Source organism: Dreissena polymorpha, chromosome 1 (genome assembly GCF_020536995.1).
Source record: "Dreissena polymorpha isolate Duluth1 chromosome 1, UMN_Dpol_1.0, whole genome shotgun sequence".
NCBI classification, from domain to species: Eukaryota; Metazoa; Mollusca; class Bivalvia; order Myida; family Dreissenidae; genus Dreissena; species Dreissena polymorpha.
In genome coordinates this window covers 79,371,698-79,397,056 of record NC_068355.1, presented here as the reverse complement: position 1 = coordinate 79,397,056, position 25,359 = coordinate 79,371,698, and the positions used below count along the sequence as shown (strand labels likewise).

At 33.9% G+C, this 25,359-nt stretch overlaps 1 protein-coding gene across 1 annotated transcript; it reads left to right on the top strand.

Moving 5' to 3' along the window:
* The first annotated feature begins 30 nt into the window (after positions 1 to 30).
* LOC127832283 (uncharacterized) lies at positions 31 to 18,571 on the top strand. The gene is made up of 9 exons (XM_052357727.1): positions 31 to 196; positions 3,376 to 3,500; positions 4,081 to 4,168; positions 4,394 to 4,547; positions 5,577 to 5,915; positions 14,185 to 14,347; positions 14,585 to 14,672; positions 17,380 to 17,533; positions 17,900 to 18,571. Exons 2-9 carry the CDS (start codon positions 3,389 to 3,391, stop codon positions 18,239 to 18,241), a joined length of 1,440 nt encoding a protein of 479 aa, XP_052213687.1. The 5' UTR covers positions 31 to 196; positions 3,376 to 3,388; the 3' UTR covers positions 18,242 to 18,571.
* Positions 18,572 to 25,359: the final 6,788 nt, after the last annotated feature.

Genomic DNA, 25,359 nt, shown 5'->3' with positions numbered 1-25,359 from the left:
CCCTAAAGTGGAAATACACCCCCGCCCACACACACGCACATTATCAGCTCCCGACGTTCTTGTGCACTCTGATTTTACTAAGCAAACACAATTCCGCTGTTCAATAACTCATTACAAACCTCAAGTTACAGTATACCATTCGTTTAAGCACACTGAACCAGTGAAACACATGTATGTAGTCGGATGTTTAAACAAGGTAATGTCAATATTGCTACATAAACTGTTCATTTATAAAAAAAAAGCGATCAACAGTTAGTGAGATGTTAAAATAAGAGTAAGATTATATTGTAAAAAATATATTGTTTTATTCGACGGGTATACATTTAATAAAGGAACGAGTATTACCAATTATTTACACAAACTCATAACAGGTGTTTTTATAATTTGTCGAAATTTACAAAATCTGTGTACATGAGGTCAGACCGTCTATATTTTATCTTGACATGTACGTGCCATTTTCAAAGTTCAACAATTATTCACTGTATATTATCTTTATTGTCATCGTGTTTGTATAGTTTCGTGAGTTTTTAATGACAAACGTATGCCGTTTTTTTTAACTCCGAATGAGTTATCATTAAGGTCAAGAACGACGTATAAAAAGAGCAGCACGTGACATACATTTTAAAACGACTTAAGTTTTGAGTTATGTGCACGCGGAGCCCAATATAACTCCACGAGGCTGAAATTTTTACTGTAAATGAATAATCTTGAAATTATGACAAATGTGGAAAAACCCGACCGAGATGCCGAAGTATATTCACTTTGATACCAATTGAGCTCCAGATCACTGTCATGGTGTCATCGTTTATTGGAGGATTGTCCCGTCAGATTGCCTGTTGAGTCTTAACAAATTAAATGACATTGCAACCCTGAAGTTAAACATTGAGTCATACATTCGGATTTTCGAATTTTCATTTCAGTCAATTTAGATTAAAAAATGATAACCGATTTTAGTGTATGGTTATTTTTTTTGCAATTTCTCCACGCTTTAAGAAAACATGGTAACTTTTTTTTTAAGTGTGTGATTGAATGATCTCGTCTGTGTGATTGAATGATCTCGTCTGTGTGATTGAATGATCTCGTCTGTGTGATTGAATGATCTCGTCTGTGTGATTGAATGATCTCGTCTCAATGTGATTGAATGATCTCGTCTGTGTGATTGAATGATCTCGTCTCAATGCAAACTTTTTTGCACAATGATCTAAATAGCGGTACATTGGATCGACATTCATAAATTGATTTACACAGATTGTTAAAAAATATTGCTCGTGCTTTTGTTATAATATTATAACAAAGACATGTTCGAAACAGCGATCTTTCATTTGAATAACACATTTCACTAGGCATGTTATTAAATGTCCTCTTGCGTATAAAAAAAAATATATATATACTAACTTGCGAAAAACAAGCTGAAGGACTTGCACATTATTTCGATATACATCTGACTTTTAAATAGAAAATTATAGATAATGATGTGTTTTTAAGTTAAAAAGGGTAAAAATCGGTACAGCAAATTTGTTTGAAATATCAATTAATTGAAATGAACGGCGATCGAAATAGCGGTGTCCAACTTTCTTATGTTGTTATGGTTGTATAAATATTTTTTGCTGCATTTTAATGATTAAACCACAATACGTGTACACATTTTATATAAAGTTCAGAAAACGCTTCTATTTAAAAAAGTCACAACATGCGCACGTGCGTTATAAATGAGCCGCATTCTGAGAAAACTGGGCTTAATGCATGTGCGTAAAGTGTCGTCCCAGATTAACCTGTGCAGTCTTCACAGGCTAATTAGGGACGACACTTTCCGCTTTTATGGTATTTTTAGTTTCAAGGAAGTCACTCCTTACCGAAAAACAAGTTTAGGCGGAAAGTTTCGTCCTTGATTGACCTGTGCGAACTGCACAGGCTAATCTGGGACGACACTTTACGCACATGCATTATGCCCAGTTTTCTCAAAACACGACTCAAATAATCAAAAGCTGTTTATATGCATGTACAATTTTACTAACCTACATATCTAACGGTTAGATTCTTGTTGTTTTTATAATGGCTTCTTAAGTATATATATGTCAAGGAACCATCAATACAATTTATTGTTGTCGTGTTGATTTATCTTTCAAAAAATATCAATAGTAATTGTCAATTACCAGTGCGTGTTATATTATCCAATATTTCAATAATTCATTAAAAACCCTTTAATGCAATCATTAAACGTGAAGATATGTATGATAAAGAAAAACACCGAACATTAAACATACAAGAACCTTATCAATTCGTTTATACGATTTAAGAAACTTCAGTTTAGCTTCACTATTTGTAATGTTCTGAGCACCGTGATTTAGTCCCTGTGTCAAAGCATTTTATCGGAAATATTTACAACTAAAGGTGGGCTTATGAAAGCCATTAGGTATTTCAGTCTTGCGTTAATTTCCCATGGCGCCCATTATCACTTCCACAAGTACGCATCACTAAGTTGCTATGATCCTATTGGGTTTGTGAATACGATTGAAATTGACAAGATTACATTGGGAGATCGACTACTTTGTTCGTACAAACTTTGGTATACATGCATATAATAGTAAATCATATAAACCAGTATATTAAAATCTTACTAACACGCGGAAAGTTAAGTGTAAATAAAACGTATGTTTGCTTCCATTAGCTAAAAGATAAAATCAAAGATCGTATGCGCAAAACGATATTATGTCAACAACATAACTTTATGTTTTATTCTTAACAGTCATTAAACGTTCTAAATACGAAATACCGGCTCAAACATCAAGCGCCAAGTAAAACCTTCGTTGAAACTACATTAATACATTTAACCCATTTTCATAAAACTTAGTACATCCATTTTTCATTTTCATCAAATTGTCATATCTAGAGGTCGAACACTTAACATGTATTACGCGCAGCTTTGCATCTGTATATATCATCAAACAACCTCTCCAGTAGGAAGTCCGTTTACTTTCCGTCAAGACTTGACTCGATAACTACGATAACATCAAATATAGAATATGAATAATAACAACTTATACGGATAACTACAATTAAAGGTAGATGTTTACCCTGACTTATTAGAATGTTAAATGTATAATACTAAACCAGTCTTATCAAAGATTGGCACACCTTTATATTACATAAAACGTACTGTTGATATGTCCTATGATATTTGTGACATGGCTGCGCAATTTTGTTTCGATAAAGACCGACATTTGCGTTTAGTATGGTATTTAAACCAACGCCATCAACCAATTGTTTTAAAAGAATGCACCAACGTGTATAAACAACAATATATGATGTACATGAGGATGAATACGGCTGTTGCTTTTAAGTCTCGTGTATAATGCTCATTATTATATTTTCCAGAAATAACATAAAGATGGTGCTAGAATTTTACTACGACCTCCTTTCTCAGCCGTGTAGAGCAGTGTACCTGTTTTTGAAAGCTGCGGGTATTGATTTCGAGCCCAAGGTCATCGATTTGCTAAAAGGTAAGGCTACAATAGAAACATCACCGTTATTGATACAGTGGTGACAATGTGTGTATGTGTGTGTGCGTGCGTGTGCGCGCTTGTATGTGTGACTATTTGAAAAATGTATGTGGCCATTCCGTTCTGCGAATTGGCAATAATTGTTCAGATTGTAATTAGTTATAATACCATTTGTTAAGCAACAACATATACTCTCGCATATTTGTTTAAAAACAGAAAATCCAATATTTATGTATACAAACAATCCGCATGGTTGATCAGTAAATGATGTTTGTCAATTAAAGATTTGAAATAAATTATATTGTATTTACTTCTTATTATTTGGGATTGCAAAGACACATGCAAGGAGTCAGTTTACAGAAGGACACTTATTAAATGTCCCGCTTTATGCGATTGTGGGTCTTGTGGTATATACTGATATTTAGAAACCGTGCCTGACTGCGGAGCTCCCGATCCGACTGCGCCTGCGCATTTGAGAAGTCTGGTCTGGAGCTGGTCGCATCGCATACAAATGTTTTCGCATGTCGTGGTTCAAATCATTTGATAATAATGCTGCACGTTTGAATGCTTCTGGTTTTAGGAGAACATTACCAACCTGAGTTCGTCAAGAAAAACCCTTTTCGTAAGGTGCCCCTCATAGACGATGGAGGTTTCATTTTGGCTGAAAGGTATACTTTACAACATGGATTGAAAACAAACAACAGGCACAAGCAGATTTTTTCACGACATAATGTATGATGACCTCATCAATTGTAAATGATTTTTTTCCTTCGTAAAAATATATATAACAAACGCTTCAATAACAATTGTGTATGCTTTATATCATGTAAACATGTTACTGCTAATACGATTTCGAATATCAAACTGACTGGCATTTATTTCTACTATTCAAGCGTGGCCATCATGCGTTATATAGCGATTCAGTACAACTTACCCGAGCACTGGTACCCACGGGCTGATGCGCGCTCACAAGCCCGCGTCGACGAGTTCCTAAACTGGCAACACCTTTGTGTTCGTAAGCATTGCGTGGAGCTCTTTCTTAGTTTGGTAAGTAATCGTAATGTGTTACGTTTTTGGTCTGTTATTTGGTTGAAGTTTTCGCCATTTTCAACAGTTGTTTAGTCAGTATCAGCGGATTATCAGTTCAACAACTCAAAATTTCCTGGGTGAGCGGGTTGATCAGTACTAAGTGCACATATTAATGCCAGTAGCTGACAACTTGAATCAGATGAAGGCAGGGGATTGCCCAAGAAAGGTATTCATGAACAATCACAAACAGTTATACAGCCGGGTTGTGAATCGAAACCGCCATGCTTGGCTTTGAGGCCAACCGCTAGCTCTCACTACACACAGCTGTATTGATTTTGATTAAGTATAAAATAATGAATGTAGTAAGTAGATTATGTAAAAGTCTGGATTCAATTTGCATTCCATTTTTCTTTTAGTTGATGTAAAGTACAATTAACGATATATTTATTTATACACGAAATACTATCAAGTAGTATAATATATCGTTTTTAAACGGACCTTTACATGTTTTGACAAAATAAACAAAACAGTTTCAGATTCGCAAATTTTATTTGTAGTTTTATTGTTTGTTAGGAAACAGTAATACTGAACATTTACCATGCTAAAAAATATCCTTTATATGCATCTTTTGACGATTTAAAAACCTGAAAATTATAAAGCGTTGCAACGCCAAACAATTGAATAATTTGGAGATTTTGTTGATGTCGTTATATTTTGTGACAATACGAGGATTGCTCATATAAAGTAAAAAACAAACATTATAAATCGTATCAGTACGGTCTAGATGTCTTGGCGTTAGACTTTTACTCCAGTGGTTCGAGCCCAATTGAGGGTTACTTTTTTCCTTCTTTGATTTCTTTCTTGTTTTTTTTACTGGATCTTAATAGATCCAATGTTTACATTTATTAATATAAAGCATTTAATGCCAAACCAATATCTACCAAAATCTGTGAAAAGGTCCCTTTAATCTTAGTTTCATATTTATATGTCGATTTACCGCACTTCATTATTATTATTATTATTACATATCAAATATTGTATTTTTAGTTCCGGAGCAGAATTGGCGTGGGTCGTTTCACAAAGCAGCCAATTGATCAAGAAAAGATCCAGGCAGTACGCGAGGAGATCGCAAAGTCCGTCACGCACATTGCTGACTACTTTCTCAACGGCAAACCATTCATAGCAGGCGATAATATCTCCGCTGCAGACGTTCTCGGCGTCTGCGAACTGGCGCAGATTGCCGCAGTTGGAGAGGAGGCCCTATATGCGAACAACGAGGTCGTAGTGGCGTGGATGGAAAGAGTCAGGTCCAAACTGCAACCGCATTATGATGAGAGCATAGGAAAACTAGATGGGGTAAAGAAAACGTATGAGAATGCTAAAGAATAAGGAATTTTCATAAGTACGATACAATCCCTCTTCTGGCAATGTAAATACCTCCCATATTGTTTTAAGTCTACTGTAATAGATGTTGTTTTAAACAATCTTGGCATAATTCAATAAAAATGCAACTTTTCTAAATAAATTGCGAAACTGTCTTTTAAAATTATGACGATTATCGTCTCTCAAATTAGCCATTGCAACGTGTATAGCTATCAATATAGAAAATGTAATGTCAGAGAAACTGAAGACGAGTAACATGTAAGAAACTGGAGCAAGTTCATATGTAGAGCCTAAACGCAGCCACAATCTTGATATAGTTGTTAAAATAATAAGTTATCAGTTTCTTTTCGTCTTATAGCGTTACTTTATATCAACTCGTCTTGTATAACGTTCTAAAACATGCACTATGTTTATGGTTTTCATTCTCCATATGTGCATGTACAAGTTTATTGATCATCTGTATATGTTAGTCTTGCAAAACTTTAATAGTTTAGTAACATATATTGTTATTCGTAACGAAATAAATTTGTGTACAAGTAAGTATTTAAATTATTTATGTTGTACAATAAAATATTCAAAAAAATCATTAAGAGCCTTAACTCATGTTATTATTTTACTTATCCCAGCCACAGTCGTTTAAAGATATTTAAATATTGACTTATTTACTTTTCGTAATCTTAGTTTGTTCATATCAACAGGTCTTTTAAACTTTTAATAACTGTACAATGTGTATTGTGTTCATCCTCCTAAATGCATGTAGGAGTAAATAATTTAAGGACGTATGCTGCAGTTTTAATGAAAAATTTGTTATACCTAGAAATTGATATTTTTCTATATAAGTTAGAACCATATATTTTGCATAGAAAAGTAAAATGAAAATCATGGGTCACTATTGTTGTTAATTTTTTATTTGCATTTGAACAACAAGCCTATTTCAGCATAATTTTTTTCACAAATAAGGTTATATAATAAATTTAAAAAAAAATTAAATTAAAGAGAACACTGCTAAAAGCAACCTCAATTTCTCTCAAAATATATTAAACTGATTCAATTTGACTGCAAATTCATTTTTTAAATAACATCGATCGAATGGTGAATGTTTTTTTATCAGTTTTTAACAAAAACAAAAGCAACAGAATTTTACATATGAAAATTAATAAAATGCACACAAGCAATTTTATTTTTTGCATGCCTTCCCATACCTAGATTTGGTCCAAATTTTACTAAATGGTTTATGAGTTATAACTTAATAAAGCTATAAAAAGGAAATCATAGGTCACCTTGGTCGTTTGTTCACAACTGCAGTGTTACTGCATGAAGTAAAATACAATTTAAAAAAAAAACAACATCAGATCAAAACACATAGTAGTACATGTATTGCTATATGCCAATGAAAAAGTATATTTAGATGTAAATGAATTCACACATTTTGTGCAGCAAGATCAGAAAAAGGAGGTTAATATAGCATCCAGCTGAAAAAAGATGTATACCGTGCATTTAAAGGCCCATATAGGCGAAATTATTTGTAATTCTTGATATGATTGTTTGACCAATATATTTCGGTATGCCATGCAAAAGTAAGTTTAAATGTAAATGAAACACAAACTATGTGTAGATCAGTTAAATTAGGACTATACCACCCCTCCCCCCCCCCAAAAAAAAAAGATGTATAGAATACATTAAAGGGGCCTATCAACGTTATGTAATTGTAATTTTTTGCATCACTTGATCAATGTATTGCTGTATGCCAATGCAAATGTAGATTTACATTTTCATGGAAACACAAATAATTAGTAATATGTATCAATTTCTTTATAGTCAGGTTAATTACGTTTCCAATTTCAAACAAGGCGTGCACAATACACTTAAAGGGGCATTACAACGGTATTAGTTGTAATTCTTGACATGACCTGGTCAAATCACGGCATTCCATTGGTATGCATACATATAATGATAATCAGTAACATATTATTAAAATTGCTATGAATATATATATGCAAAACATTTTATAATCACAGATCGTGTACGAAAAAACAAATTCCAACACAAGTATTGCATTTAAATAAGCACTTGTATATACTACAATAAAATTTGCATGTGAAAAGAGATATTACAAAAGGCGATTATGACGTATATGTTTAACACTAATTCGCATTCTACTTGAATTTCGTTATCTTTAATAAGTTTTTGAAATTATAATAATCTAAAGTCTTTGACTGTATATAATGTTCTAATACTGATATAAGCATTTTTTTTTTAAATATGCATTAACATATATTTTTAAGGCAACGAATACATTTGAAGGACGCGCACGGAAGTTTTCGTTATTTTTATTAGACATTAAATATGTTTGAATTTTTTTAGAGCCATCTTTTGTTGATATTAAAATGAAATAAAAATCGTGGGTGACTGGTGTTGTTATTTCGTTTATAATTAAATGGTGTTTCCAATTCCATAATACGAGCCTTATCAAGTTCCCGTATCCTACACGTGGTTGCATTTCGCGTCGTAAGAAGTTAAACGTGTCCCAAAAATAGAAAGAAACATTTAACAATATCAATAACTATTTTAATCAATTGATCAATATTTATGTTAATAAATTGATAACCAAAAATAAGCAGAATGTTTTTAATAATCAAATTGGTCAGAGGGAAAACAAATCATGTGAACAAAAATCAATAATATTCGCATATTTGCACGTGCGGCAAGATGCAACCCCACCAGCACATGGTCCAGACGGCGTTCATAAATAATTTTAACTCATCAGGTATTCTATGCTGTAAATGATCTCAAACGACACTTCATGGAAGTTGACATCTTAAGCCGTTGTCTGAGAAATTAAAATTATAAAAATGTTCCGGTTTATTTTTTGAGCATAACATTAAATGTACATAGAAATTCTAATAATAATGTTTACGTATTTTTACGATATGCTTCAAACATTATATGATCCAATTTGCTTAAGTCTAATGAAAGCTATCCGTTTTAAACAAGTATTACTTGCAACACAAAGATTTTCAATGGTAAGGGTGTATCGACTTTTTTTCCGTAACTAGACTAATGCTCGCCGTTACCATCACGCGACCACTGTTAGGTCTTAGGGATGATGGTTGATTCGTATTGTGTAATTTAGGGGCTACACATTGACTATCAATTGCCATTGCTTCCTAATACTTTTTTTTTATATATTATTCCCTTATTTGACATACATCCCGTTTTTAAACGATTATCCGGAAAAGCATACACATATCGGTGTTATAGTACAAACACATTTGCGTGAAACTAAACTGTCACGAGCGTATTTAATTCATTCTATTAATAATCTGTATATTTTAGTCTATGTAAACACAGTTATTATATCAGATTAAAGCATTACAAATTGTTGTTGTTGTCGCACGTCTTGAAATTGTTGCTGACCTTATGCTGTTTTTTCCTTTAGAACAACAGCACTGTGTTAATCGTAGCTATGATCGCAAATTTATTGTAGTGTTATTTTCTTACTGTATCTGGTAGCATGAAATCTGGAGATCAATCGTGTTAATAGTGAAATATTTGTAAACAATTGATCATCTTATCAAATCGTATCAGATCGTATTGTATCGTAAAAAAGCGCGACAAACATGAGGTTTTTAGTATCTTCACATTGTGGTGATCGTAATCAGTCGTATGCAATGAAAGAATTATAAAGCTTAAGTGAATATTAATGTATAAAATTGAAAGCAATTAGAGCCTCTTTGATTAAGCATGTCATATTTGAATAGTTTTCATTAAACACTCATGAATATGCTAATAACATTTTGTTAGAAATGACAGGACCAAGCTTAATGCGACCAAGTGTTGAGAAAAGGCACAGACGCGCGGAAGTTGCAGAATGTGTGTTGCGAATTTCACAATGCAAATGCAATGCAAATGATATACCGTCATGCAATAACAATATGACTACAAGCAGTTGTCGTGAAACAACGTGCATGAACTTTCCCATCAATAATATTCCATATAACAGGACAGGCACTTGTTAACATTATTACTTTGGGCCAATTCATTGCCCGATGTAAAAAACAAGTATTTGTCACCTTGGTATATCGTCTCAAGCGAAAGTTCGCATATTATATTATGAATGAGCGAGGAATGTTATCTGCGCCCATGAGTTCCGGGGACTGGTGCTCGCATTACCATGAGTTCCGGGGAATGGTGCTCGCATTAGACCAAGGCTATTCATAGAGGTAGAAATCTATACGGCGCATTTCAACTACAAACTGCAATAACAATAAATTACCAGATATTCGGACTTATGCTACTATTTAAATAGCTGATAACGGGCGCCCTAAACAATCGGATTTTGCGCAATAATGCTAAATGAATGTAGTGGGTGTTGGGGTGGGGACACATGGTAACTTAACTAAATAGACTTTTATATCCATTTTATTGCAGACGTAGACCAATATAGTCCATGACGGAGAAGACCTAAACAAAACAATGACACTATTGTATAAACCTAACAAAACAAACGATACTACGAAATATGAATGAAATGAGCATCACATTAATTAAACTAATTCACACACATTTCATAATGCAATAATACACCATACTCATAATTCAATAAATGGAAACAATTGAACAACTCACCAAGTTGAAATACAATTAAGACCACGCGGATGGACTTGCGTCCACTAGACGGTCTTGTCGAATGCAAGCGTGGTCAGTAATTTCATAATGAAATCAACAGTTACGTTTGAATGACCAATAATAATCTTGCATCGGATCAATTCATTATTTTTATTGGGCATAACAACTATTGCATCAGCCTGCATATGTGAACGAACACTAGAAAGAGAACAGAATTTCTCCAAAGAAGTAAAATGTGTATTATATGAAAAGGGAGATAACAAATTGACCTGCACTACATGTATATCGAACATCCTTACACTGACGCCCATATATCTTCTTTAATGTGCGTAGTCTATAATCTGTTTATTGATATTCATTCATACATAATTTATAAAGAAGTATTGTTTGTATTCAAGATCAAATAACATTTATATCTTCAATGTATATGTTTATTTAAACATCTTAGTGGGAGCGGTTCACATATGGTCGTTCAGTGAGGCTCAGTTGGTCATTGTCGACTCGGGTACTACTTAAACGTTAACCGGGTACTCTAAAGTATAATAATAAGCTCCCGGAGAACAGACAATATTCTAAAAAGTACCCCGAAGTATGGGTTCTTTAAAGAGTATTTTCCGTACATTGCAGTATAATTAAGAGTACCCTGTGTACTTTTAAGCAAAAGTTTAGCCGGCAACGACCAATTGAGGGTAGTCGTTCGCAAAAGCAAACAAAAAACTACAACAACACGAGCTTACAATAGTTAAGTTCACAAGATCACCATTTGCCGCCAATTTAGACGCAGAAGATATAGATTATAGATACATAAGTGGTATCCTGTTTTTTTAACGGAATGTTAAGCGGATTGTTGACCCAGTCAGTGAGCTACTGGCGGAAAACTTCTTAAACATTTTATTGATTATTCTGGTCACATCCTGGGTTAACAGCTACGCTGAAAACAAAGAATCAATTCTTCTTATAGTCCCATAAACACTCAACATCTACGAATATATCGTACAATATTTCGAAAAATAAAGTTAACACATAAAACATCAGTGTTCCTCATAGCTAAAGCAAACATTTCAACGCTAAATGTGGTCTTGTAACAAAGATAAAAAGAGATACGAAATACTCGTGTGTTTTGTGACATATATATTCCATATGAATTTCCCGCGACGATATCCGAACCTTTACGAGCGAACGCGAGGCTTCGGACAGCGTCGGAAGCACGACGTAGTTCCCATCATGCTTCCGACGCTGCCGGATGCCAAGATTAAATGCGGGTATCTGTCAATGACCATGAACACAATGTAGGCATTTAATTGAAATACATTGAGAAGAATAAGATCTGCGGGGTTGTTGCACATACCATCACACCTACGAATGGGCGAATAGTAAAGCGCGGAATATCCGAAGAATACTCGAGCTAAAACGTGTTTGCATACAGACATAGATCACGTTCAAAACTTTTAATGGATTTAAACACGACGGTAGTGTTGCTTTTTTTCAAATAACTTTTAAACAAGTTTTCTTAAGAATTTCAACTAGTCCATAAAAGACAGATTTTTATTCTGCTTTTTGCAATGTGAACTACATCAGAATTACTTTATTTAATAAGCATGTTCTTTTGTTCAAAATTCCATTTTTACTGCAATCATTGTACACGGTTATTTTTCACGCAACGTGAAATTTTGTCACCGCTTTCAGACGTATTCAAGGATGTATTCTTATACCTTTAAGGGATGGTCACCCAGATTGCTATTTATCACGAAAAAAAAGAGAAAAGTTCTAAAATACCGTCATTAAATGCTCTGTGTTGATAAGTTAAGACATTGGATCTAAAACTCTCCAGTAAAAAAATCAAGAATAAAATTTATAAAAAAAAAGAAAAAATGTAACCCTCAACAGGGCTCGAACCACTGACACATTGAGTCCTGAAGTAAAAAGTCTCACAATTAGACCACTCGGCCATCCATGCTCATACAATAAAAGATGTATTTTATACTTTTTATAAGCAATCCACGTGGTTTCATTGTGTACACACCGTTCTTACTGACAATAAAGTCACCATCTATGTATAGAATGACGTGTTTCACAAAATATAACGACAACAACAGAACGCTCCAAATTACCTGTTAGACATCACGGTGTAGACGCATATCGGAGGCCTCTCTGTAAAATGCTTCCTCTCTGTTCATTCTCGGCTGCCTCTCTGTTATAAACATGAACAATGAATGATCGTAATTCACAAAACAGATTAGAAAATATATAATTAGAACCCGTAAACACATTTGTGCATAAAAAGAGGTGGTCCATGAGTTGAAGCATATATCAAGCTAAAGGTTCGCAGTATTCCGCAGGTTCAAACAGTTATCACAAACTCTAACGAAGATGGAATGATGACGAGGGTGGTGGAACAATCGTGCATACATGCCACTTTGATGACTTTTTAACGTAGCTTTTCCGTAATATGTCAAATATCTAACGTCATTGATATCATCTTTATGATCAAAACTTTACGTTCAATGTACGCTAATTAGTAATTTTCGTCAATTTTACTAAAAACATGCCTACTTTCGCCTTCGTTGTGGCACGGAAAGCCTCTCGATCGGCTCACTTTTCTGGCACGGGAAGCCTATTGGTCGATTAACATTGTTATTTTTCTAAGTAGAATGAGTTGAACACTTGTAAAAAGTATTGATAGTAAAAACTTAAATGCCAGAATATTGGATGTAAATATCAAAGGCGAAAGGGGACTTTTAACGTAATTATTTGGACTAACGCTATCGGCTACATATAATCGACGAATAGTGGCATGTATGCACGATTATTCCACCACCCTCGTCATCATTCCATCTTCGATAGAGTTTGTTATAAGTGTTTGGACCTGCGGAATACTGCGAACCTTTAGTTGGATATATGCTTCAACTTACGGACCGTCTCTTTTTATGCACAAATGTGTTTACGGGTTTTAATTTTAGATTTTCTAATATGTTTTGTAAATTACCATCATCCATTTTTCATGTTTATAACAGAGAGGCAGCCGAGAATGAACAGAGAGGCAGCATTTTGACAGAGAGGCCACCGATATGCATCTACACCGTGGACATACTCAGTAAAATTTTATTACCGAATATGCTGAAAATATGAAAACTTAACAACATTTTTAAGTAATGTAATAAACCAGTCGTGATATTTTAATCAATATAAACTAATAATTGTAAAAAGAATACGATATTTTAGAACTTTTCTCTTTTTTCGTGTTATATAGCAATCTGGTTGACCATCCCTTTAAGATATCGGCACAAACTTAAAAAAAATGGTCACTTATGCACTAATGATTTTTGCAAATGAATTTAAATAACTTCAGATATTTGCAAAAAAAGTTCTTGACGGTGTGTTTACATTCTATCCAGCCCGTGTGTAAACCCCTGTAAACCCCGTTGATTCTGCACCGTGTAGAGTGGGACGGTCGTCTTGGATGTGTTGCAATATTGTGCTCGTTTTAAACGAATTTATTATTGAAGTGGCATATACTCGCTCAGTGTCCGTTGATAATGTACACCAATCTGATAGATAAATTTAATGACTTGCTAAGATATGCAAACCTTGGTATGATACACGTACTGTAGTTTAAAATCTAGAACGCCGATAAAATAGATAGATCGCGTACACTATTAGTGTTGAACATGTGGAATTCTTAAGCGAAAAAATGGGCGCCGTTAAGTTTTACGCCGATCTTCGATCACAACCATGTAGGGCGGTGTTCATATTTATGAAAGCGAATGCTATACAATTTGAGCTGGAAAAAGTTGACCTGTTTTTAGGTAAGTGTTCAAAAAACCATTAAATAATTCAAATATATATTTGAGGATCGGATGCTTTTTCAAAAAAATACATTGAAAACCGTCATACTGTTGTTTTAATTTTTGTAAATGACCGTACAGTAGTATACAAACGAGTGCATTATGACACAAGTGGCAGTATAAAGCGTGAACCGTGTTATGACTGATATCGTTTCTTATATTGCCATCAACTCATCGTGTATTGTTAAATGTTTCAAGGGGAACAACTCCAAGAAAAGTTCACACAAGTCCATTCAATTCAGCGAGTGCCCGTGATAGACGACGATGGATTCGTACTTGGAGAAAGGCAAGAATAAAGCATAAAAAACAATTAAACTAATAAAGGTGATGATGATTATAAAATTAATTTTAATAGTAATGAAAACAATTCTTTATGTGCGATTGTGTGGCATAATCTCTCGTAACAAGTACTGTCAGGGGCCTATAGTTAAGGTTCATGTAGAGGCTTCAGTTTGAAAAATGTGGGACCCCTAGCATTGAACTCAAATTTGACTAAACGAAAGGTGCAACATTGAAACTGTATACATATATGCTTAAAAGGATGGTTTTCCTTCAAACTGCTACCAATTGAGTACAGCAACATCTCAAATAATCGACAAAATCAATCAAAATACAGAGCGATTTTAACACTAAAATATACGTTATTTTCAAAAATCTGAATCATGTTTATTCAACGTAGTTCGGTGGAAAAGTATAGCACTAGTGAATAATATCGACACTGACGAGGGCAAGTTACGCTTAAAAAGTGAATAAAGTTTACAAATCTAGAAATATCAAAACTGGAACACATGTCATTTCATCAAGATGGGGGCAGCCATTTTTAAATTCATTAAATTGAAAGAAACATGCTAAAAACTCACTCATCGCCTAATTGACATTCCAAATGGTTGACGATGACGAATGCATTGGATTGTAATCTTTCCGTTGATGTGTGCAAACTGCATGATCAGACCTCATAAACACTCAAAAAGTTAACTTTGTACAAAGAATTTCACCAATGTTTACAATTGTTGTCGAATCACATGTACTTGTATTATTGCACACACAATATTACGCTTACAGACTGATAGAAAGATCGGAACGAAACTGCGTTCAATTCATCACGGTATACTATTGTATTGCTAATTTAGAATAATACATCGCTTCAACAACCTAAAAGTAAAAATAATTCTTTTAAACGGAGTTTTGAATAACGAAAGGGACAACAACGGAAGTCGGATGGATATTCTGTGAGATGCACTTCGGCTCCTGAAAAACAATAAAAATACACTAAAAAAACTGGTTGGGAACAATTTTCAGCTGAAAAAGATTTGAAATGGGTTAAGTGATTGTATCTCTGTGTGGTCATTTCTGTTATTAAGTGCGATCTCTTCCTGATAAATGTTTACAGTTGTTTTACTAGTTGCGACCCAACTGCCAAATAATGATGTGTTTTCTTACCACTCCACGTGATTTCGACCGATTTGTAATGCACTTTTTTCAACGGAGCACAGCGAGTGCCACGCTTTCAAAATGGGTAGGAGGAATCGAAATATAAAAACAATCGGTTAGCCAATTTCTTTATATTCCTTTACAATTTTATGTCGTCTGCAATCTATTTCAATTTGAGATGGTTTAAAATTTGCAATTTGGTTAAGGGTTAAATAGCAAAATTGTTAAGCCTTTGAAATACAATGGTGACTCTTATTATCCACCATACCTGGATTTTTAAAAAGTAGTTACGTTCACTTATTTTTAGAACTTTGTTTAGGAAATTTATAAAAAAAATGCAATTGAATAAAGACTCATTTGTTGTTTTCTGACAATAATTTTCTGTGAAATGTTGCTTACTTGACCCTAAATTGTATATAGCTTTGTATTTATTCAACTTACGGTTGTGCAAATCCTTCCTAACTTAAAATTGAGATTTTGCAAATTAGTGTAAAAATGTATTGGTTTTAAACCAAAATATGAATATAGCAAACAAATATTGAATGTCAAAAAAAAGTGTTCATGTTATGCTATCCGCCTTTAGCTTTAAAATAATATATAGTTTGACCATATTGTACAACATTGAATGAAGAAAAACCAAAGCGAAGTTTTAATGAATTTTATCCCTCCCATTAACCTTAAAGGAAATTGATGGAACTAAATTATTTAACCATCTATACAATTGTAAGGTATTTGTTGTTAATAATAATAGTAATAAATCAATACCAACACTCCATTATCGGAAATGTTGTGAAAGTACAAGTATTGTTGGACGTTAACTCATTTACGAATGCAGAATGGTAGAAAACAATATTAAAGGGGCCTTTTCACAGATTTTGGCATATTTTGAAGTTTGTCATTAAATGCTTTATATTGATAAATGTTAACATTGAATCTTAAAAGCTCCAATAAAAAATCAAGAATAAAATTTAAAAAAGGAAAAAAAAAAGTAGCCGGTTCCAGGGCTCGAACCAGTGACCCCCGGAGTCCTGGAGTTAGTCTGAAGTTAAAACGCAGTAGCCCTCTCGGCTATTCCGCCGGGTATACACAGTTTAAGTATTTTATACCTTATATAAGCAATCTTCGTAGTTTCGTAAATTTAAACGACAACAACAGAACTCTCCAAATTATTCAATCGTTTCGCGTTGCAACAATTTATCATTTTTAGGTTTTCAAATCGTCAAAAGATACATATAATGGCTATATTGGGCTATGGTAAATGTTCAGTAATACTGTTTCCTCACAGATATCATAACTAAAACGAAAATTTGCGAATCTGAAACAACTTCTTTCAATTTTGTCAATTTACCAAACCGTGAAAAGATCCCTTTAATATCAAAAATGTAAATATGCCGTATCGAATATAGAAAACCATTTAGACCATATTCAAGGCCCTTGTATATTTTCCTGCAGAACATGTAAATTCTGTCCTTGTAAACACATGAGAAACACGTTCTCTGTAATACAACAGGAATAGGAAAACACGTTTTGCCATCTGATAGTTTATGTTTATATTCCTGTAGCGGTGCTATATTTCGGTACCTATCCCGGAAGTTCAACGTTGCGGATCACTGGTATCCGGCCGCTGACTTAGCGAGGCAGGCACGCATAGACGAATACCTCCATTGGCACCACACAAATATCCGCGTGAATGCCATGATGACCTTCCGACACATTGTAAGTGTCTCCTTGTTATTAGTAACATGTATATATAGGTGTCTTATTTATCGTTATTCTAATCCAGGCTATGATTCAATTGGCCTCACCCAAACTAAATATTATATCTTAAATTAATTGATAAAAACTCACATCAATTATATCTCAATGTGAATTCAGTTAAGCGATAAGGGTAATCTTGATTTTAATGTTTTGGCGTATTGCTGCATTTTTGTGATTGTGATCTTCTATGAACATAATGCCTATCATACAACCCTCCGTTTTAAGTCCAGGCATACGTATTGACCGTCTTATGGTCTTATGGCCACATATATTGATTTATATATAAAAGAAACATATTTATGTTTTATAACCCTCGTTCCCCAGTATATCAACACGGTCCGTGGCAAGCCGGTCAAGGAGGACGAGGTTCGGCGACACAAATCCGAGCTCTCCAAGGCGCTCAACCACATGGCTTTGTACTTCCTGAAGGAGCGGAAGTTCCTCGGCGGCCATGACATCTCCGTGGCGGACATCCAGGCGCTCTGCGAGCTCATGCAGCTTGACGCCGTCCGAGAGGAGGGGCTCTACCTTAGCAACCCGATCGTGGGGGCGTGGATCGGCAGGGTAAAGGCGGCGGTACAGCCATATCTGGCAGAGTGTGAAGCGGAGGGTGTCGGAATGATGAAGCAATTGTACGAGACCATTACGAGCAGCTCTAAGCTTTAGAAGTACGACCGGATATTACTGATATATATATATATAAACGGAATTATTGTAGATATCGTTACCTTACAATAACTATGTACGGCGATGTAGACAATATGTGTAAGGGGCTCAGTTGTCCTCCATTGAACAATCAGTGAGCAATTAAGTGATGTTGTTTCTACAAAATAATACATTTGATCATATTTACGCGTAATTATTAATAATATATTTCCATTAAATCGCATCATGAAATTATCTTCTTACACTTTGAAGTAATTATATTACTTTTTTATTGATCATTTTGTATGCTGGCTTGATGCTTTGATGGCAATCATAAAAATAAGCAATATGCTTAAGAGTGTTGATATGTTTTATTTACATCGGATATAGATAACATACCCCTACCAATGTTAATCGACCTAATTTAAAGGTAACTAATGTATTTTTATACGCCCGTCTTTTGAAAAAATGTATAATGAGAACACTCTTGATGGTCGTTAGGGCGATCGGCACAATCATTTTGTTTCCGCTCTCTTACTCGCTTTGTGATCATCATAGTGTTTACAAAATAATACGCAAATGCTTCTCGATATAAAATAAAGACCAAATTCGATAACCAGCCATTGCAAAACTGGAACTTTAGAGTGATTACCCGTTGTCCACACAATAAGCTAAATACCTCTTTCTGCTCTCTTACTTGTACAGTTTTTATCATCGAATCTTCACCAAATTTTCTTGAAATATTTGTTGAAATACATGCACAATCTAGGCAAGTTCAATTATAAGCCGATTCACATTATAAAGTTTTTGCGATTTGTTTATGCAAAATTGTTTTGTTTGCCATTTCTACTATATTTTTCATACAGTTTTCATCTAATCTTAACCAAACGTTCTGCAAATGTCTGTTGAAATAAAGTATAGGCTTAAGTTAAATAATCAGCTCATTCGCAAAAGACGAAACATGCAATTCGCCGTTTCCGCTTTCTGACTCTGAGAGCTTAATTGAATCTTTTCATAACTGTATTCAAATGTTTTGGACATAAAATGTACGACAAGCTTTAAATTATACCCTTGTGGTTGTACATAAACTACAAAATTCGCTACCTAAGCTCTTCTTCACTTCGACAAAATATTTACCGAAACGTTACAGGTAAGTTTATAGGTATGCGTGTTCCCATATTAAAGCAGTCAAGTTTAATAACCGGCAAAAACATGGCATGGCAAGGGATCCATGTTTTGTGATGAGCGTATTTTTCGGACCATTTCCTTGTTACGTATATAGTCAGTCGACGTTTGTTTTTGTCATTTTTTGGTGTTACGTTATATTTTATTGAAAGTCAATTGTAAAGTAACCACGATAATTTGGAGAAGAAAAAAATAAGATTAAACAAAACAAACCATTTAATAACAATATGTATACCTTTTTTAGCCACTTAAAGCAACAGAAAAAGCAAAATAACGCGTTTTTATATAAATTATCAAGAATGAGTCTAATGGTGCTCGTGACATCATGCCAAACGCGTATTGTGCAAACATCGTATCTTTTCGCGTTGAACATGCAGTGTAGTAGCGATTACATTTCATTATTTATGTAAAACCAAGATGAGAGGTGTGGTAATCAGAAAACATAGATTTCTTCACTATCGTTTCGTTGTATATCAATCTCCACACGAACAAATTAACGGCTCGGAAAGAGACGCCTGACTTATTACAGCATGACAGGTAAAAACCCGTTTTTTAGCCTCAATGCAACTGAATGTTCTTGTGTTTTTTGGGGGTAATATTATAATTAATCAAAAGAGAAACAAATATTTCACCGGTAAAAGATGTGAACCAATCAGAGAAAAAGAGAATTTACGAAATTCGCACAAACTTTCCCTGTTTATACTTCCTGACCATAGCTGGGTAACTGAATTGGCGTTGAAAGTCTATTTGAAAGATACAGTATTGCCAAGCAATAAAAGTCCCCTACCTCGCATGAAGCAGTAATATAATTGTCTACCTTTGTTTTCAATGGACGTAATTCTTTTAAGTTTGCCGTGTAGATTGTAATTTCTTAAAAAATAACAATAAAGGGAATCCCAATACTCGCTTTTGCCAATAACAGAATTGTTTTACGAACGAAATTGGTTGTAGTTTCTAAGAACGTTTTTTATCATGTTGAACGGTCTTAGAATAATTCACCATAAGTGGTGTAAGCTATGTTCTTTGAAGAAAATGATAGAACAAAGTTTATTAATGAAAAATTGCAAGAATTACGACTATATTAAATATCTATTTCGTCTGCCCAAAATCAGTTAAGGCTTCGAAAAGGATAACCGTTTCCACTGTCATTTTGAAATGCGGTATTACAAAAGCCTATTTGCGTTGCAAATAGACTAAAAACTAATAACACATCTTTACATGCTCTGTACGAAAAAAACACGCGTTTTAACATCTTTAGTTTACAAATAATAATGACCTTGAAATCATGTAATACTCAAGAAATCACAAACTTTACTTCTCAGAGTTTTTTTATACATGTATGTGCAATATAGATATCATTTGATCCGTTAGCATCGTTATTGACACTGTTATGGTGCACAGAAACAACATGCGATCACTTTAAATACTTACTCTCGATATTGGAATATTCTGCCAAGCATCTCCATAGACACAAAACACGTCATCGCTTATGCTTATGCTGGTATTAAAGGCCGTGAATTTATTGCGCAATTTTAATTTGATATAAATTGTTGTCACTTATTCATAAGTAACAGTACCCTTAGCTGCGTGAGAACCCTTATCATGTGTTGCTGATGTCCTTAAATTGTGAAACTTTTCAAATACCAGTTATGTAACTGTACGTCTATTATGACTGTGAATGTGATAAATTATGTTTTCCAAAAGCGACTGTATGGTATATAATTTTTAACTTATAGTAATGGACTTCTTTTGAAATTTGTATATAGTTTATAGAGGTCTACAAAACGGACTCCTGAAAACTATGTGTTTAAGACAGATAAGAGGACATTTAAATTGATGTTTTTTTTCTCTTTCATATAATAGTTATATTGCATTGCACAACAGTTTGATGTGTGCTGCGTTGATGCAGTAGCGTGTATCCCCGTACATATCTTCGATGTTGTTATAATTTCAGCCTTCAGAGGCTGGTGGCGGTATTGTGCTGGTATTAAAGGCCGTGAATTTATTGCACAATTTTAATTTGATATAAATTGTTGTCACTTATTCATAAGTAACAGTACCCTTAGCTGCGTGAGAACCCTTATCATGTGTTGCTGATGTCCTTAAATTGTGAAACTTTTCAAATACCAGTTATGTAACTGTACGTCTATTATGACTGTGAATGTGATAAATTATGTTTTCCAAAAGCGACTGTATGGTATATAATTTTTAACTTAAAGTAATGGACTTCTTTTGAAATTTGTATATAGTTTATAGAGGTCTACAAAACGGACTCCTGAAAACTATGTGTTTAAGACAGATAAGAGGACATTTAAATTGATGTTTTTTTTCTCTTTCATATAATAGTTATATTGCATTGCACAACAGTTTGATGTGTGCTGCGTTGATGCAGTAGCGTGTATCCCCGTACATATCTTCGATGTTGTTATATTTTCAGCCTTCAGAGGCTGGTGGCGGTATTGTGTTTTTATTATTATTTTAAGAAACCTTGTTTAAGACCTTTCTTATACTTAGATTCTTATGCATTCTCTGTACTTATAAAGTAAACGTGTATGTTCATCAATTGAGAGTTCTGCAGGTTATACTGAATTTTTACAGACCATTATCTGACAAGCTGCCTCTTACTATTTTACGTATGTTGACTTGGCAATGTGTATTAATGTAATTATAAGATTGGTGGTTTCGCCAAACAAATAATTGTTTTTAATGAGAATTCAATACTTTTCCAGCAGCTGGAGTTTCACTTCTTTATACTATATGATACGAATGTGTTTTATTGAATATATATTTAATAGTTTTGTTTCTTGTACTAACATGTAGTTGTATTTAGGTTTAAATATTTCATTTTCCAAATTAGAATATGGCTGAAAATTGGCAAATAAGGCTACAACAATTTCCTCGATATGCGTTTTTCTTCTACAAAACCAATTGAATAGCCAAATTTTAAAACATTTGCAAATCTGGCTAAAGACAATATTGTGTTAAAGTAAGCCCTGATAGGCGTTATTATGTTTTAATTTACTCTATCTAGCTGTTCTTATCTTATTGGTTCACATCTTGTTACATGGGAAATGTTAAATTTTCTTTTAATTAATTATGATATTACCAAACAAACGTAGGAAAATTCGTCTGCATTGATGTAAAAAATAACTTGTTTTTCCCTCTCGTGTTTTAACAAATCAGACTTCCTTTTCCGATCCGTTATTTTATTCGTGTGGAGACTGATATACATCACGATCATAGTGCAGAAATATTTTTTATTCTGACTACCACACCTGCATATATATAACGCCAATAAATCCGTTGTTTGCACAATACGCGTTTTGCATGACGTCAGTGACAAGCACCTTTAGATTCATTCTTGATTATTTATTAAAAAAACGTTATTTATCTGTTTCTGTTACTTTAAGTGTCTAAAATGGTCTATATTTTTTTATTTAAATGGTTTGTTTTGTTTAATCTTATTTATGTATTTCCAATATCATCATGATGACTTTACAGTTGACTTTCAATAAAATGAAACGTAACAAAAAATTGACTGAAATAAACGTTGACTGACTAAATATGAAACAAGGTCGTGGTCCAAAAATTACGCCAATCACAAAAAAGAACCCATTGTGATGCAATGTTTTTTTTGCTGGTTAATGAACTTGACTGCTATTATATGGGAACACACATACCCTATAAACATACCCGTAACGTTTGGTAAATATTCCCGTAAATATTTTGTAAAGTAAAAGAGAGCTTAGGTGGCGAAAGTTTTACTTTGTGTATAAACTCAAGTGTATAACTTATAGAGCAGAACAGAGCAGAACAAAGCAGACAGAACACACATTTTATGTCCAAAAGCATTTGAGTACAGTTATGAAAAAAAAAAAAGCTCTAAGAGTCAGACAGCGAAAACGGCGAAACTGCATGTTTTGTCCTTTGCGAATGAGCTGGTAATCGAACTTGGCCTTTATTTTATTTCAACAGACATTTGCAGAAGGTTTGATGAAGTTTAGACGAAAATCGTATGAGTAAGATAGTGGAAACTATGCGAGCATAAACCTATGGAAGCATAAACCTGCCCTTTTGATTTGTGATTTATGACTATTGACTTGTGACTTTTGAGTTTCGACTTGTGAATTTCCTGTTTGATATAATTTGACGCGTTTTTGAATAAAATGGCAGACAACGATTCTTCTGACGATGCAAGTAGCATTTTAATTTTAAAAGGTAATTTATATCTCATGTACGGGAGATTCTAGGTATATCACTCTGATCCTTTTATAAATATCATTTGAACTTCTGAAATATCAACCGATTGCTAAGAGTTAATCAGGCACCACTTTTCATACACAGACTTATTTGTATTTTCCAAAAGAAGCCTCCCTTCTTAACTTTACGCCATTTGTAGTTTGAATCCGGTAAGGTCATTGTTTACATGCGTTCGGTTCTCTTTTGATAATTATTTTGACTGTAATAATAATGATGATTATAGACTATTTGTTAATTTCATGAGGTAGTGTATCATTATACATATCGTGCATGTTTCTATTAGTGGGTGAACCATAACAGAAGACACATTTCTAGTTTTGTTATAATTTCTTACTAATTTATTTTTTGATACATTTCAGCCATCTGAACACATGACCTCTAGCCAGATAAGTTTTCTACTAAATCAATCAATAGCACCATGGATACAAAATCTTAAGGGCTTTAACTTGTCGAAGCCATCTAAATGCCAGATATAATTGGGGCCTTTCGCACAATAAACTCGCCTCTTGAGACAATTGTCTGTTCTCATGTGAGTGCCTTCAGGATCTAAAATCTTCATTTCCTCCATAACTTCCTGATGTGTTGTCTTCACATTATGATTAACTCGAAGCCGTTGTCACATGTATCTATAACCCAGAGTTTGTCCACAAGTGTTCAACTCTTTTTAAATGGTATCAATATCTGTATCAAATGTCGGTTAGGTCTGTCATACCGTACGTTTCAGGTTAAACTGTTTTAGGATTCTATATAATCGCCGCATTGACAACAAAATCCCATTTCTATTTAATAAAAATCCTAGAATCTCGCTGTATTTGAAACCAAGTTTGAATTATTCAATAAAAAGTTCAGATCTTTGATTCAAAGGTTTCTTTGGCAAATAAGTTGGTACAACACATATCACCACGTCAAAAAGCTCCAAAATTATTAATAGTATGGGCCCATTTTCCGTTACGAGTCAATATCTGTAAAAATAAAAAATAAACATTAAACAAGTGTGAACAGTCAGGAAAATGCATAAAAATTACAAGATGATTTCTGGTATTATATGTTCTTGCACAGTGTAAATGAATAGTTTGAATGAAATGTTTGTGATGTTTGTGTGTTTCAAACTTGACCACGAATGTCAAGGGTTTGATTTGGATAATATATAATAGAATATATTTAAAACTGATAGTGCAGAAAGGTTGGGGTGAAAAACCAGCAAGCCCACACCTAGCAGAGATTAAAACCGGACTACCATCGAATCCTCCAATCACAAGAAAAATGTGCAAACCAATCAGTCACTCTGCTACCCCGATATTTGTTTTTGGGCGACACTATTCGCAACATAATTAATGGGAATATATATTGAACAATCCATCGAACCTCGAATGTATCAAATGGTATGTTTATATAGAAAATAATGACAGCTTTCACAATTGTCATTGAAATAATAAATTTTAAAAGAATCTACACGTCAGAGGGCTTTGTATAAGACCACACAGTCGACAATACGAGATGCTCAGCAGCCTTCCAGTCACAGCTAACAAAGATGATAAGATATGATAAGACATGATTTTAGAAGAGACTATGTTAGAAAGTACCTTAATTAAATAAAAAAATGTTCTAGTATATATAGCGGTTTTGTCTGCCATAGTTCATTCCAAAACGCGCCGAATTATGCCACAAGTCACAAGTCGAAAGTCAAAAGTCAC